The 17907-nt window shown below is 43.4% G+C and overlaps 1 protein-coding gene across 1 annotated transcript in view; it reads right to left on the bottom strand.

Annotated features, from left to right (window-relative positions):
• Positions 1-17390, bottom strand: part of LOC109917016 (DNA polymerase zeta catalytic subunit) — a 170426-nt gene extending 153036 nt beyond the window's left edge. The window contains exon 1 of the mRNA XM_048596685.1: positions 16778-17390. Within this exon, the coding sequence (XP_048452642.1) occupies positions 16778-16916 (139 nt within the window). The 5' untranslated portion in view covers positions 16917-17390. The remainder of the gene's footprint in view (positions 1-16777) is intronic.
• Positions 17391-17907: the final 517 nt, after the last annotated feature.

The raw sequence follows: 17907 nt of genomic DNA, 5'->3' as shown, positions 1-17907 counted from the left end.
CCTATTTTTCTAATCAACCTGTTCAGAGGTATTAACTAAAACAAAAAACCACCAACTGATTAACCAGTTACCACATATCCTACATAAGGATTACATTATAAGAGGGAGCTGGTTTGCTTTGCAGATTTCCAAAGACTTATACAAGATAATTAAAAAACTAACAAGCATCCAAAAGTACAAGGATTTGTAAATTTATAGATTTAGAAGTAAAAATCTGTTTACACAATAGCAGCCACAAATTTTGTACTGATTTATTTCTCCAAATGCACGGCACATGCACCTGCTTGCCCTACCCATCAAGATAAAGCCTTGAAAAGTTCAAGACTGTACAGCTTGCGAAAGTCAGAATTATAAACACTCAAGAACTACTTTAAACTACCAGGGAAATTGAGAAAATATTTCAACCCAGGCCATATTTTAGGATTGCTTTGAAGCATTGTCATGTTCAGAGTTTCATCTCCCATGGCCAACAAGGGAACAGTTAATACAAGTTAACTGTGGCAGAGAAGATCACCACCTTTTACAGTTTCTCGGGGCCTCCAAAGCAGGATAGAACAAGCCTTTCCACTGAGGTGACTGCTCAATTTTGCGTGAAGTGCGCCGCGATGGGCTGTTTTGTTTTTCAAACCATTAATGTATATGAAACAGACAAATACAGAACTTCCGAATATTTAAAAAAGGCCTCTCCAATCTACATTCACCTTTTATATTGTAATCATCAAACACTCAAATCATGCGATTAACCCACTCGGATCATTCCAAATTACAAATATTCTCACTGTCTCCACTGAGCTATATTAGTTTCATTTCCCCCAGGTAAGATCCAATTGTTGTTGAAAGTTAGAGTTCACAATATGCTGACCGACCTAAAATTTAATGTAAATTTAGCGTGGTGTGTGACAAAGCTCAGTTTCTATCAGATTCAGTACCCAAATGCACTTTACAGTTAAATACTTGATTTGGAGTGTTGCTGGCTAGGACAGTATTTATTCCTCATCCCTTAATGCTGTCAAGGTAGATTTTTAAACTGTTGCAGTCCCAGGGGTTTATTGCACAGTCAGTGCTATTAGGGAGGAAGTTCCACGTTTGAATGCTATACAGAAAGTGGAATATTTAACCCCTCCAGATCTAGTTCAGAGACCCCAGACCTACCCTTTCAGTGATGCTTTCTCATCTAATCAACACCACCAACTCTTAAATTTCTGTTGACAGCAAGTTCTCTCACTTCAGCCTGGCATTTTCCTGCCAAAGCTCTCCCAAACCAATCCAACCCAAATGTCTGGTCTGGGGAAGAAAATGGTGTATTGGTAACATCATGATTTATAATCCAGAGTTGGAGACTAAGGCTCTCAGGATGTTGATTCAAATCCTAATATGGCAGCTGATGGGGTTTAAATTCAATTAATAAAACCTGAAATTAAAAGGCAGTTTCAGTAATGAAGACCGCAAAACCATTATTGGTGAATGGTTAAAAATTGGTTCACAAAGCTCTTTAGCCAAGCAAATCGGTCATCTTTACATGGACTGGCCTACATGTGACTCCAGACTGACAATAAAGGAAAACTGACTGATTTATTAGGTAGGTAGCTAAAACTCATTAAGGATGGTAAGATGATGTGTCACAATTGCATCATGGAGGGAGCTCCTGTACGCTGATTAAGATAGAATTAATAAACATTATAAAAAGATGTCCTGCTGGTTATATCAATTGTAATATGATTAAATTTTACTTTCAGTCCAAAGATGACAGCAATGGGTCCAAGACTAGTATTTCAAACTTGAAAAAGGACATGCAAGCATTAATTAAGGTTAGGGTCATTAGAGAGGTAGGGCAAACACGTAAATGGATATTCCAGAACATCTGAGGAAGGGTCACCGGACCCGAAACGTTAACTGTTTTCTCCTCCATAGATGCTGCCAGACCTGCTGAGCTTTTCCAGCAACTTTGTTTTTATTCCAGAACATCATCTATATGGATATTACAGAACATCTAGTAATACATATCTACTATTGGATATTAAGACCGTATGACTATAAAACATAGGAGAAATTAGGCCATTTCACCTATCAAGTCTGATCCACCATTCAATCACAGCTGATAACTTTCTCAACCCCATTCTCCCACTTTTCTCCCCATTTAGAAAATAGTCTATACCTCTATTCTTCCAACCAAACTGGATGACCTCACAATTTCCCATATTGCATTCCATCTGCCACTTTTTTGCCCACTCTCCTAACCAGTCTAAATCCTTCTGCAGCCTCCCTGCCTCAACACGACTTATTTCTCTACTTATCTTTGTATCATTTGCAAATTAGCCAGAATGCCCTCAGTTCCCTTATCTAGATCATTAATGTATGAAGTGAAAATTTGTGGCCCCAACACTGACCGCACTCATCACCGGCTGCCATCCTGAGGAGCAGCTTTTTATCCCCACCCTCTGGCTCAAAGCAATCTTCTATCCATGCTAGCACTTTGCCTCAAAGACCATGGGCTCTTATTTTACTCAGCAGCCCGTGCGGCACCTTGTCAAAGGCCTTCAGGAAATCCAAGTAGATAACATCCATTGGCTCTCCTTTGTCTAACTTGTTACCTCCTCAAAGAATTCTAACAGATTTGTCAGGCATGGCCTCCCCTTGATGAAGCCAAGCTGATTTTGCCCTATTTTACCATGCACTTTCAAGTATTCAGAAATCTCATCCTTCACAATCCTTTTGCCTTACTCACTTCTTAAACAGGGCTTTACATTATTGATTTTCCAGTCCTCATGGACCCTCCCCGACTGCAGTGACTCCACCACTAATGCCTCAGCCAGCTCCTTCATAACTCCGGGGTGTAGCCCAGGTGATTTATCCACCTTCAGACCTTTCAGTTTTTCTAGGACCTTCTCCTTCGTGATAACCACCATATTCATTTCTGCACACCCCCCCCACCCCCGACTCTCGAATTTTTGGGATATTACATGTGTCTTCTGCCGAGAAGACTAACACAAAGTTCTTATTCTGTTCCTCAGCCATTTCTTCTTGTCCAGCGTCATTTTCCAGCAGTCCAATGTCCACTTTTGCCCTTTAGATATCTAAAGAAACTCTTGCAATCTTCTTTTAGATTACTGGCAACCTTACCCTCATATTTAATCTTCCCCCTCATTTCTTTTCTCATTGTCTTCTGTTGGTCTTTGTAGGTTCCCATCCTCTGCCTTCCATTACCCTTCATCACATTATATGCTTTCCTCATCAGCCATGGTTGCCTCATCCTCCCCTTAGTAAACTTCTTTTTCCTAGGGATGAATTGTTGCTGTCTCCCCCAAATTACTCCCAGAAACTCCTGCCATTACTGTTCCACTGTCTTTCCAGCTGGGCTCCTCTCCCAGTCAGAGATAGCAAGAACTGCAGATGCTGGAGTCACTCAACGCATTGTGGAGTTGGAGGAACACAGCCAGGTAGCATCGGAGGAGCAGGAAAGTCAACGTTTCGGGTCGGGATCCTTCATCAGAATCCCGACCTGAAACGTCCACTTTCCAACTCCTCTGATGCTGCCTGACGTGCTGTGCTCCTCCAGATCCACACTGTGTTGAGTCCTCCCTCAATCAATTCTGGTCAGCTGCTCCCTCATGCATTTTTAGTTGCCTGTCTCATTGCATAACACTAAATCCAGAATTGCCTACTCCCTAGTGGGGTCCATCACAAGCTGCTCCAAAAAAAGCCATTTCGTAGACATTCCGCAAATTCCTTTTCTTGCGATCCATTACCAACCTGATTTTCCCTATCAACCTATACATTGAAATCCCCCACAATACACACCTTTTCTACCTCCTGGTGTATCTTGTGCCCCAAATCCTGACGTTATTGTTTGGAGGCCTGTATGTAATTCCCATTATGGTTTTTTTCATCTTTGTGGTTTCTCAACTATACCCACACAGAGTCTACATCATTTGACCCTATTTCAATTCTTGCTATTGATTTAATTTCATTTCTTAATATAAGGATTGCCTTATTAGTGAAAATTATGCTCGAACAAGGGAAAAATTCCAAAGAGAGGACCAACATCTATGGTTAAACAAAAAGTTAAAGGCAACAAAACAAAAACAGGAATTGTCAGAGAAACTCAGCAAGACTGGCAACATCTGTGGAGAGAAAGCAGAATTAACATTTCAGGTGTGAGCATCAAATATAGTAAAGTGGATTGAGTGAAGTGCAGGTAAATTGTTGCTTCGCCTGGAAGGATCATAAGCCACTATTTCCACCATACCCAACAGCATGCTGCCAGACATGCATTCCCCTCCCCTCCCCTCCCTTGTCAGCATTCTCCAGGGACCATCCCCTCCAGGTCACTGGTCACTCCTCTTCCACTCCCAACACCCCTACAGCAGCTTCCCATGCAATCACAGAAGGTGTAACACCTGCTCGTTTACTTCTTCCCTCCTCTGTACCCATGGGTCCAGTTACACCTTCCACATGAAGCAGTTTACCTGTACTTCACTCAATCTAGTCAACTGTATTCACTGCTCGCAGTGTGATCTCCTCTACATTGAGAAGAAACACATACTGGGTGACCCCTTAGCAGACACCTACATTCAATCTGCCAAGCTTCCAGAGCTTCCAGTTGCCTACCACTTCAACACTACCATATTCCCCGGCCAACACGTGGCCTACTGCGGTGCTTCAACAAGGCTCAGCGTAAGCTGGAGAACACCATATACTTGGGGACACTTCAGCCTTCAGGACTCAATATCAAGTTGAATAATTTTAGGGCCTGAACACCTATTTCTGTGTCATTTACCCATCCCGACACTCCAGGCCCTTTCACTGCACGGGCTGCTTTCAGCACAGCCAACCCATTTTTGCCTATGCGTGGTCCCTATTAGCCGTTTTTTTCTCCTTTCCTGATTTATCAGTGCTGAAGGGTCACGGGACCCAAATGTTAACTCTGCTTTCTTTCCACAGTTGCTGCCAGATCTGCTGAGTTTCTCTGGCAATTTCTGTTTTTGTTTCAGATTTCCAGCATCTGCCGTTCTTTGTTGCATTTAAAGTTAAAGGCAGCATCAGAAAAAGCATATAATTGCACATGGATGGATAACAGGTCAGAAGATTGGTCAGAATATAAAAAAAGAAAATACTGAAAAGATTAACAAGAGGGTCAAACTAAAAATACAAAAAAAGAGCTAGCTAGAAATAAAAACAATAAGATATTTTACACATTTAAAAGAAAAAAAGTTAACAAAGTCCTATAAAATTAGTGGCTGAGAATTAATAATAGTAAATAAGATGGCAGATGTATTTAAAAGAAATATTGAGTCTGCAGGATTTCTCAAATAGAAGACAGCATCCCATTTTTGTGAAATGCACTAGAACACCGAGATCCCTTTGCAGCTTGCGATTCCACTGTTATTCTTCCTACCAAAGTGAATACCTTCACATTATACATTATATTCCATTCTGCTAGATTTCTGCCCACTCACTATCTATATCCAACAGCTTATGTCTTATTACTCACTTAACATATTTTTCTTACGTATCTTGGTGTCATTTATGAATTTGGCTACTATGCCTTTGCTCCCCTCAAAATCTTTGAGATAAAAAGATTGGGGCCCCAATGGAGATTCCAGTAGATCCCCACACGTCATGTCCTGCCAAAGACCCATTTATGCATACTGTTTTTGTCAGCCAATTAAACATACTTGGAAATCCAAGTACAGTTTTTCTTTATTCATTCATAAATGTGGGCCTCAGTGACTGTGCTTGCATTTGTTACCTATCCCTGGTCACCACAGAGGTGGTGGGGGTAAACCACCTTCTTGAACCACTGCAGATCATTTGGCATTGATCCACCCACAATGCTGTTAGGAGGGAGTTTCAGGATTTTGACTAAACAGCAGTGAAGTAACACTGATATATTTCCAAGTCAGGATGGTAATTGGTTTAGAGGGGAACATGCAGGTGGTGTTCTCATGCATTTGCTGCCTTTGGCCTTCTAGGTGGTAAAGATCGTGGGTTTGGAAGGTGCTGTTTAAGGAATCTTGGCGACCTCCTTAAGTGTATCTTCTAGGTAGTCCACCTTACTGCTTGGTGGTTTAGGAAATAAATGTTATGGATATGATGCCAATAAAATAGTCTGCTTTGTCCTGGAATGTAGCAAGCTTAGAGTATTGTTGGAGCTGCACTGTTCTAGGCATATCTTTCTCATAACAGTTCTGATGCGCGCCTTGTGGATAGTAGACAGGCTTTGGGGAGTCAGAAGGAGAGTTACTTTTTGCAAAATTCTTTTCCTCTGACCTGCTCAAATCCACAGTCCAACTTCTGGTCGATGTAATACCAGGATGTTAATACAGTGGGAAATTCAGCAACATCAATGCCATAAAATGTTAAAGGGGTTAAGATTAGATTTCCTCTCGTTAGAAATAGTCAAGGACCGACACTTTTACAGCATAAGTGTGACTTACCGACACCACTTGTCAGCCCAAATATCGACTTTGTTCAGGTCTTGCTGTATTTGGACGTAGTCTGTTTCAATATCAGAGTTGGTGCAAATGGTGCTGAACACTGAAAATATTGACAAACATCACCACTTGTAGCGTGATGGAGGCAGGGTCATTGATGAAACACATTGAAAATGATTGGGCCTAGGACATTACACAGAGGAAGTGCTGCAGAGATATCTCTAACATCACAATCATGCTCCTTTGTGCCAGGTATGACTCCAACCAGAAGAGTGTTTTCTCCGAATGGTTCCAGTATTGTTAGGGATGCCATACTCTTTCATGTGCAGCTTGGATGTCAAGAGCAGTCAGTCAGTCAGTTATTCTCACCACATTCTGGAGCTCAGCTTTAGTCCATGTGTGAACCAAGGCTGTAATGGAGTCAGGTGTTAAGTGACTCTCGCAAAACCCAAACTGAGTGTCAGTGGAGCAGAATATTACAAAGTGCTGCTTCTTCAGCACTGTTGATGACCCCTTCAATCTCTTTACTGATGATCACAAAGAGACTGATGGGCCAGGTTGGATTCATCCTGCTTTTTGTGCACAAGATATACTTGGGCAATTTTCCACATTGGCAATGTTATAGCTGTATTGGAACAGCTAAACTACAGTACAGTTCTGGAGCACACATCTTCAGCATTATTGCCTGAACATTGACATAACTCAGTTTCTGCATATCAAGGGCCTTCAGCTAAGTCTTGATATTGCAAAGACTGAATCCAATTGGCTGAAGAGAACCACTTATGATGCTGGGGACCTCAGGTGGTCGCAGAGATGGATCAACCACTTTGAAGTGCTTCAGCCTTATCTTTTGCACTGCGTTGCTCAGCTTTGCCATCATTGGGGATGGGTATATTTAAGGAGCCTCCTCTGCCAATGAGTTATTTAGTTATCGACCACCATTTATAACTAGATGAGACATGTTTGTAAAGCTTAGATCTGATCTGTTGTTCTGGAATCTCATAGCTCTATCATTTGCTACTTATGCTATTATGCTATGTTCTAGCTTCACATCCCATTTTTAATGTAGGCCTGGTGATGATTCAAGCAGGTTGTCTTGTACTCTTCACTGAACCAGGGTTCATCCCTTGTCTTGATGATAATGATAAGGTAGGGGACATGCTGGGCCGTGAAGTTCAGATCATGCTGATCGTCCACAGCACCGTGAGCTCAGAGTTGCCAGATCTGCTTCACATTTATCTAATTTAGCATGGTAATGTCACACAAACATGGACTTCAGTTTCACAAGGACTGTGCAGATTGGTACAGATGATGTCAAGTATATTTTTCTCTCTTGTTGGTTCCTTTCCCATCTATTACAGGTCCAGCTACATCCTTTGGATTTAACCAGATATCAGTAGTGATGCTGCTGAGCCAGTCTTGGTAATGGATATTGAAGCCCCCATCCAGAATGCATTCTCCACCCTCTGTGCATCCTCCAAGTGACATTCAGTATAGAGGAGCAATGATACATCAGCTGAAGGAGATTGGTACATGGTAACCAGGAGGTTTCCTTGACCATATCTGACCTGTTGCCATCAATGTTGAAGAATCCCAGGGAGATTTCCTCCCAACTGCCAAAATGAGACTAGATTAATTTAGGCAGAGGGTCTGTTTCCATGTTGTACAGCTCTAATGACTATGTATATCATGGTGCCACCACCTCGGTTCGGTCTTTTCTGCCAGTAGGACAAGACATACCCAGGGACTGTAATGATCATATCTAAAACAGTTATTTTTATTTATTCATGGGATGTGGGCTTCAAGTAGCGCCTGCTCAGCAATACCCAGTCTAGGGCCATTCAGCTCCTGACCTCATTATAGCCTTGGTTCAAACACGGACAAAAGCCGAATTCCACAGGCGAAGTTAGAGCAACTACCCTTGATACAAAGGCTGTATTTGATCAAGTGAGGCAACAAGTAGCCACAGCAAAACTGGAATCAATGGGAATCAGATGACAAACTGATGGTTGGAGTTGTAACTGACACATAGGAAAATGGTTGTTGTGGTGGTTGTTGAATGCCTGTCATCTCAGGAGGGTGGTGTCCAAGGTTACAGCATCTTCAGCTGGTTCAACAACGGCCTTCCCTCTTACATAAAGGTCAAAACTGGGGATGCTTGCCAAAAATTGCACAAGTCCAGTACCATTCATGACTCCTCAGATGCAGAAGCAGAGCATGTCTAAATGCAACATGATCTAGAGAATATCCAGGCCTGGGGTTGAGAAGTGACAAGTAATATTTGCACCACATGAATGTCAGGCAACGACCATCTCCAATGAGAGAAAAGAATTTAAACAAGAGCAGATCAGGAAAGTTAGTAACTCACTTCCTTATTCTTTCTACAAAGTCTGTTCGCAATCTATAAATCACAAGTCAGCAGTATGATTGAAAACTCCCCACTTGCCTGGATGAGTGCAGCTCCAACAACACAAGAAAATTGACATCAACCAGGACAAAGTACCCACTTGATTGAATTTTTGTGGATGTGGTACCAGTCTGTCCACTATCAACACGCAGGAGCAGCAGCATATACCATCTACAAGATGCAGCACAGAAATTTGTTAAACATCCTTAGACAGTACCTTCCAAACCTACAACCACTTCCATCTGGAAGGGGAAGGACTGCCGAACATAGGAACACCTGCAAGTTCCCCTCCAAGTTACTCCCCATCCTGATGTGGATGTATCACAATGCCTTCACTGTCACTGGGTTAAAATCCTGGGACTCCCTCCCGAAGGGCATTGTGGATCTACCTACAGCACATGGTCTGCAGCAGTTCTAGAAGGCAGCTCACCATCATCACTTTCGAGAGTAACTTAGAACTGGCAATAAAATGTTGGCCCAGTCTTTGATGCCCACAAGAGAATAAAAAACTTCCTTTTCTTCTTGAATATCATACAGTCAACATTCATAATACAATCTTTGTCATCCTACAGTCATGTCTCTAACAGCTGCCAGATTATATTTGTTCACTTCAATTTGCGATATTAACTTATGAATGTTGCACGCATTCAGAAACAGAGGTTTTTTCCTTTCTCTGCAAGAGAGTCTTAACTTTAAGGATTTTCTTCATCAGAAAATGCAGGAAGAAATGCTCATTTGCTATATTGCTATTTTCCTCTCTTATTTTAACTCTACTCTTTGATATACCACATCTTTCTGTATTTGATCCCTTGCCCCCACTATTTAAAACATTACTTTCCAGTAATATGGTTCACAAAAACACAACCCTGGTCCAAGACTGTTAAGGTGTAGACTACCCCAAAGGTACAGCCTCAACTTTCCCCACCAATGGTGCCAGTGTCTATGAACCAAAACTCACTGCTCCCTTACCAATTTGAGTCATAGTCATTCGCTAATCTTATGTGCCCTAGGCAAACTTACACACAGCACTGGGTAATAATCCAGAGATTATAGCCTTTGAGGTTCTCCTCAAATTTAGTGCCTAGCTCCTCATATTCTCTATGTACAACCTCTTTCCTATTTCCAGCTATGTCATTAATCCTTACATGGATCACAACAACTGATCCCATAACACCACCACCACCACCACCACCACCCCTCTACCCTTTCCAGTGCAAGTTCCTTTCCCCTGAGGAAATGTTTGAAACCCTGGCACCAAGAAGCCAACTAGCGTTTGGTCTCTGCTGCAGAAAACGGTGTCAATCCTCCTCACTATACTATTCCCACACTCTGTACATTTATTTCTCTCTCTTTACGTACGCCCTGACCAACCTATTGTGCCATTGTAGAGGTCACGAGTCCTGCACCTTTCCTGCATCACACTCACTCACAATTTTGTTCCTGACTGCTGACAAATCAGAACGCCCTACCCTAAGGTGTGAGACTGGCCGCTGGTACAAAGAATCAAGGTAACTTTCCCCCTCCCTTTTGCACTGATCAAACTCAGAGCTGAAGCTGCTTCAGCTTCAGATTTACATTACTACAGATGCGTTCGCCTGAACTGTAAATGTGACCAGGAGCTTCCACATGCTACAACTTGACAAACAAAAAAAAACACCTGTCCTGGCATCCTCAATTACATTACTCACTGTTGTTTTCAGCTAGTTCCTTTCGCTGTTGTAGAGCAAAGTAAATTCCAAACTCAGGTCTGTACTCAATTCCGTTGGCCACGCTGTTTGATATTTTTCACCCATCTCTTACTGATATGAAAAATACATGATGGGGCCTTAACTGCTGCCACAATGAGTGCCTCCAATCTCATTGGACTTTAAAACAAATATTCAATATTTATCTTTCTGACTCTAGCTGACAACTTATCAGATTTACTGCATTCAAACTTCACCTTGATTTGTTTTTTAGGTCCAGAGTTCTTTATAAATAGTGAAAAGTCTATTGCAGAGGTCTAAAGAAACTTATCATTCTAGTAGGTACATTAATTATTAAAATGTTATAAACATGTGAATCATTATCTGCACAAGATTAATAAAAAGCAGGCTTTTATACATTAAAAAGGAGTAGATAGCACAAGTATCTAGAGATTCAGCATACAATAGGGTAGAAATCATGGTCAGCTGCATAAAGCATTGGATGGACCAAACCTTTGGCACAGAGGAGAAATGGAGTACCCTTTGAACTGTATCTCAGAGGCATTTACCAGTTTCCCCTGTCCAGAACTCTCCTCACTTCATCTAGCATTTTTAAAATGCAATTGCCAAGTCAAAGTCAGCTGCTAAACTATAATACTAAGTCACATATTTGTAATATAACTAGATGCCAGTTTTGTAGATGTAGTGGAACAGCTAGTACAAGATGACGTATCTTCAGTACTACAGTTAGGATGTTGTCAGGAAGTATCCAGTTCCTTCAGCCATTTCTTTGTTCCACAGCATGAGTAAATACATTGAAAACTAGCAAGGTGATGCTGGGGACCCACGAGATGGACAAGATGGATCATTCACTCAGCACTTCCTGATGAAAATGCTTCCAATGGACGTACTCGGGCTCCCCAGTCAATGGTGCATGTATGTTTGTGGAACCTCTTAATAGTCCACTAACATTCATGACCAAACATGACAGGACCTCAAGAGCTTTGATCTGATTTGTTGGTTTGTGAATCATTCAGGTCAGGCTACTGCATGCTGCTTCCACTGTTTAGCACAAAAATAATCTTTTATTGAAGCCTTAAAACGTTAGCATATCATTTTCAGTTATATCTGATGCTGTTGATGCCACGCTCTCCTGCATTGCTCGTCAAACAAGGATTAATCACAATTGTTTAGTGGGGAATACACAAGACCATGAGCTTCCAGATTGAGATTGAATACAATTCTGCTGTTGATGACCCTGTATCTTATAGTTTACCACACTGGAGCTGCTAGATCTGTTCTCAATCTATCCATTTCGATGGGTAGTAGCACCACACAACCTGACGGATGATATCCCCAGTATGAAGAGACAATTTTGTGTTCACAGTTGTGTAGAAGTAAATTCCTTACAATACTGTCATGGACAGGGACATTTATGTCAAGTAGACTGGTGATGGAGAAGTCAGATTCAGTTAAGTCATAAGAACATAAATAGGAGAAGGAGTAGGCCATCTGGCCCCTTAAGCCTGCTCCGCCATTCAATAAGATCACAACAGATCTTTTCGTAGATTCCACCTCACTCAACAAGATAGCCTCAATTGCTTCACTGGGCAGGGAATTCCACAGATTCACAACCCTTTAGGTGAAGAAGTTCCTCCTTAACTCAATTCTAAATCTGCTCCCCCTTATTTTGAGGATATGCCCCCTAGTTCTAGTTTAACCTCCCAGTAGAAACAACATCCCTGCTTCTATCTCATCTATTCCCTTCATAATTTTATATGTTTCTGAGAATGGCCCTTATTCTTCAAAATTCCAATGAACATAGTCCCAGTCTACTTAATCGCTCCTAAGGCAACCATCTCAACTCTGGAATCAGCATTGTAAAGGGTAGGCAATGGCCTAGTGGTATTATCACTGGATTGTTAATCCAGAGACATGGATAATATTCTGGGGACCCAGGTTCGAATCCCACCACGACAGATGGCGGCATTTGAATTCAGTACAATATCTAGAATTAAGAATCTAATGATGATCATGAATCCATTGTCAATTACCAGGAAAACCCATCTGGTTCACTAACGTCCTTTAGGGAAGGAAACTGCCATCCTTACCAGATGTAGTCTGACCTACATGCAATTCCAGGCCCACAGCAATGTGATGGACTCTGAACTGCCCTCTGGGCAATTAGGGATGGACAATAAATGCTGCCTAGCCAGTGACGCCCTCATCCCATGAATGAATGAAAAGAAAAAAAAACCCCTCCAGTGCCAGTACATGGCAATCAACATTAAAACCAGCATTAGATTCCTTCGGGCATCTGTGGCCTGGGAAAAACAAAGTTGAAATACAGTAACATATATCTACAGGGTGCATTCTTAGCTCACTTGCTAACAAAAATGTCATAAATACTGAAGAAATACTGCATTAATGGAAGGGAAAACATTGCAATTTGTACGTTGGGATTGAAAGTGGGAATTTCTAGTAACTTAGTTGACAGCTGGGTTAGGGTTAGGGTTAGGGTTAGGGTTAAAGCAACATACCTTAAATATCAAGTGGGTGGTACTTACTATACCATAAATTTGGAAACTATAGCCTAACAAATAATAATAAAGCTCCGCTTCAAAAGGGGTAAAACAAAAGTGAATAGCTGAATGCGCCACAGGTTGTTTTTGAATGAGTTGGTGATAATGTGATGTGTCTCTATCTCGGGGGGCACTTTTCTGTTCAGCTTTGGGCCAAAGAGTTACTGGAAACCCAAAGTGAGAAAACAAAGCAGATTCTGGTTTCTCCAGTGCTAGTTGCTACTCCCTACTCCCTCCCAACTGGGCCCCAGTACACAATGGCATACAGTTCCTGGGCCAGGCCCTGAAGTTGAGAGGTGGGGACCACTGACCTATTGCATCACCAACTCTACTCTTTCTCACTGCCAATTATATCTGCCATCCTTTCCCCTCTCACTTCCTGCCATAGATATGCAAGTGGCCAGCGTTTCTACCTCTTGATTCACTCTCCTCGCTGAGATCAGTGCAACCAGACTGCACAAGGAATTGCCCCAGTACAAGCACAATGCCAAGCCCTTGCCTACCGCCAGAAAATCTTAGAGGTATCTTGGAGGTAAGCAGTAAGTGGATATGATCACAAGACAACGCCAACTCAACTGTCATTCTGACAATGCATACATTACTTTAAATCAAAAATGGTGAAGCAAGTCATAAAAACAGGCCCCAAATAAACAATGTTTAAATGAAACAAAGTTAAGGAATGGGCAACAAAATCAAGGATTTACTGTAGCTATTCCCTCGGTTGTTCATTCACCACATGATGCAGGCCCAGTTTGATAGCCATGTCAGTAGTAGCATTACCGAACGCTTTTGACAACAGGCACTGAAGTCCCCCACCTTGGGTACATTCTGTGCCCTAGCTGCTGAAACGCTTCTCCACATTGAACACTATTTGGAAGAAGTACAGATTCATCAGCTGAGGGTGACAGTTTGGTCTTGAAGTCTCCCAAGTTCATGCATTCCCAAATGCACATGACTGGACTTATCCAACAGTATTAATGGAGAAGTCAGAGTTTAACAGCAAAGAGGGGCCCTTCAGCCCGCTGTGTCAGCCTGGTCATCAACCATCTATCGACTCTATTCTCATTTTCCAACACTTGACCCGCAGCCTTGTATGCTATTATTCTTCAAGCGATCATCTAAATAGTTCTTAAATATCTTGTTGGTCATTACCTTAACGGATTGTAGAGGCTAAGTTCCAAATAACCACCACACTCTGAATGAAAAATCTCTTCTTTAAATCCCCTTCAAATCTGCTACCCTTTATGCACCCTGGTCATTGATACCTCCAAGGGGAAATCTATGTCCCTCGATTTGTACACATAATCAGGTCCTCCCTCAGCCTTCTCTGCTGTAAGGAAATCACATCCAGGCTATCTAGTGTCTCTTTATAGCTGAAATGCTCCAGCCCAGGCAACATCCTCAAATCTCCTTTACACCTTCTCGAATGCATTCATAACCTTTCGATAGCATGGCATCCAGAACAGAACAGTACTCCAGCTGTGGCTTAACCAAGATCTTATACAACCTCCATACTCTTGTATTTAATACCTAAAAGACAAGTTTCCTATTTGCCTGAACCAACTTATTCAATGTGGACTTCACAAGCTTCAAAATCTCCCCTCCCCCTACTGCATCCCAAAACCAGCCCAGCTCGAACCGCCTCCCTAACCTGTCCTTCCTCCCACCTATCCCCTCCTCCCACCTCAAGCCTCCCCCCCCACCCCCACCTACTAACCTCCTCCCCCCCCCCTGCCCCGTCCCTCCTCCCTGGACTGACCTATCCCCTCCCTAACTCCCCACCTACACTCACCTTTACTGGCTCCATCCCCGCCTCTTTGACCTGTCTGTCTCCTCTCCACCTTTCTTCTCTGCTATCCATCTCCCCCTCTCTCCCTATTTATTTCAGAACCCCCTTCCCCTCCCCCATTTCTGAAGAAGGGTCTAGGCCCGAAACATCAGCCTTCCTGCTCGGCCTGCTGTGTTCATCTAGCTCTACATCTTGTTATCTCGGATTCTCCAGCATCTGCAGTTCCTACTATCTGTATTCACCTGTCCTGCTCCTTTCAAGGATCTTTGGACATGCACACCAAGGTCCATCTGATCCGCTGTACTTTGTGGTGTCCTACCTTTCATTGTGTACTTCCTTTCCTTGTTAGTCCTCACAAAATGCCCCATCTCCACTCTTCAGAGTTAAATTCCATTTGCCATTGTTCTGCCTATAGGACCAGCCCATCCATACGGTCCTGTACTAAAGCTTTCCTCCTTGCTATTTACCATACTGACTCTCATGCTATGTGCAAACTTACTGTTCAATCCTCTTACATTCACATCTAGATCATTAGTGCACACTAAAATGGAAAAGGAACCAGCACTGAATCCTATGATACACTACTGGACCCAGGTAACCCTCTGCCTCTTGTCATTAAGTCAATCATAACCATGAAACAGTGATTGCTAACTCTAATGAAACTTCAGGTAAGGAACAAGGCAAACTATAAGACTAACTTGAAGATAATATTTTGCAGTAAACAAACTCTTCAGATCCACTACACAGTAATTAAGCAAAAATGCCTAGATCAAAGCAAGGTGAAAATCTACAGCCTACAAGAATTCTTCCCATCTTCAGTGCTTCTCTATTTAAAAGAAAACTGAATCACTGCACTTCATTAGAATCCTCACGGCTTGAAAAATCCATCCTGATAAAAAAAAATGGTTGAACACGTTCTAACAACATGCCGGAAGAATTATCGCCTCAATTTTATAACAGTAGATATACGGCCCATATTTACAACGGCTGACAAATTTGACAAGTGCAGTACAGCTTTGACCAGGAAAATGATATGCAAGACATCCTAAAGTAAACATGGCGACTAACGTCAACAGTTACAGTATGCAAATAAAATTATTTCAATACATGGAAGATAATGAGAATATGTATTTGTTTAAAAACCACACCTTTTTTGTTATTGGCGGTGGGGTGGTCATGGCTACCCTCTAGTTTTTTTTATATAATCCCTCGAGCTTCATAGTTAACTCAAATGCAGTTTATTCTGTTCTCGACACTGTAAAGGTTCAACTAAACATAGGGAGATGATGGTAATTACAACAGTGACCTGGGGCAGAAAGAGAGATTCCTCTTCACAATTAATGAAAAGATCTGCATATTTCCCTCCTCCTTCGCGGGATACAGTTCATTCAGACGATTTTCGCCTTGGACCGTTAAGTAGTTTCGAAATAAAGAGAAAGAAAAAAAAGCGCACAATCCCCAGCGAAAACATGAGAGCACAGCTAGCTCTGACAACATGAAATCTCCCACATCGTGGGGTGCGTGGGGTGCGTGGGTGGGGGTAGAAACACAAGGGTGGGAGGGTAACACCATTCAGAGGACAGCGCTGTGGGTGGTCGTGCACATTTTAAACTCACACGTAAATGCGATTTTGTACGTGCACACGCAGTGAGACAGGCCGTTAGCAAATGTTCTAGCCCCTGGGAGGGCTAAAACAAAATGGCAAGCGAGACTACAGGCAGTTCCCAAACGACCAAACCACACCACCCCCCCCCCCCCCCCCCAACCACCCCCCCCCCCCCCCCCCCAAACACACCCACCCTGCCCTTCTGCAACAGCCCCGCAGTGGGGACGTTACTGCGGTGCTGTGGGTAACATTTTCACAACACATGCCAGCTTACCTGCAGGTGTCGGCCCGAAGATACGAACCACGGGCACCCTGGTCACCTCACTCTCTCGGAATTTCGAAAAGCAGACATCCAGACCCTTGACGGGGCTGGACATGTAGTAGTCAGCGGTGACAATCCTCACTGCAAACATCCTAAATACTTGGGGGGGGGGGGGAATGCGGAAACAGAGGGATGGAGGAGGGAAGGTGGGCAAAATAAATAAAGGAGCGGGGGAAAAAAATGCCCCAGTCCCTTAAAAAAAGAGGCAGAGTGAGTCTGTAAGTGGAGGGGTCGGTGAGGGTCAGGCTGTGCTGTAAGGTTTTTAATGAGGGGGGTGGGTTTATTAGCAAGAGCAGGGAGGGAGAAGGGGGAGGCTGCAGGCCTGTGCACTGACTGTGTCCATCACGGTGCATCCATGGCCCCGGCCTCTCTCCCTCATCCTCCGGGCACAGCTTCCAGCCGCCTGCCCGGTGCCGCGCATCACCCCGGAGTGACTGACACGGCGGGCTTGTGTTGTTGTTGTTGTTATTGCTGTTTACAGAGACGCCTCTTTCTGCCTGACAGCGAGCGCCAGCCTCTCCTCGAGCTGCACTGCAGCAACGGCCACCGCCGCCGCCGCCAGACCGGGAAGGAGGGGGGCGGGGTTCCACCTAATCCCGCCTCCTGTACGCCCACCCTCCCCAATTCCCGCTCTCCCATTGGTCTCTGTCCCGCGGCCCGCCCAGTTTCGCACATCGATTGGTCCGCGGCCGAGACTCTGACGAGCTGTTGACACCTCGCCCGCGAGTCTTCCCTCACCATTGGCTGGAGCTCTGCTACTGCGTCACCGCCTTTCCGCCTGCGCCAATTGGTTTGTTCCACGCCCCCTTCGAGGGAGCGAGTTGATTGACAGGGGGTTCGACATCGCCTTGCGTTGCAATATGTAGATGTGGGCTAGCATAGGGCAGCACGGCCCAGTGCAATTTAGTTCAAGGCAACGGCCAACTTTCCATTGAGAACTCTGCTCCTATGATGCTGCTTGGCCTGCTGTGTTCATCCAGCCCTGCACCTTGTTGTTTCCATTGAGAACTAGTGGTTGCATGAGCAAGAGCTCAGTTCATGAGCGTTGATTATCTCCATTGATGCATGGATTCAATACCTCT

This window comes from Rhincodon typus, chromosome 5 (genome assembly GCF_021869965.1).
Source record: "Rhincodon typus isolate 14 chromosome 5, sRhiTyp1.1, whole genome shotgun sequence".
In the NCBI taxonomy this organism is placed as follows: Eukaryota; Metazoa; Chordata; class Chondrichthyes; order Orectolobiformes; family Rhincodontidae; genus Rhincodon; species Rhincodon typus.
The sequence above is the reverse complement of the archived record's forward strand: the minus strand, read 5'-3'. Positions and strand labels throughout refer to the sequence as shown.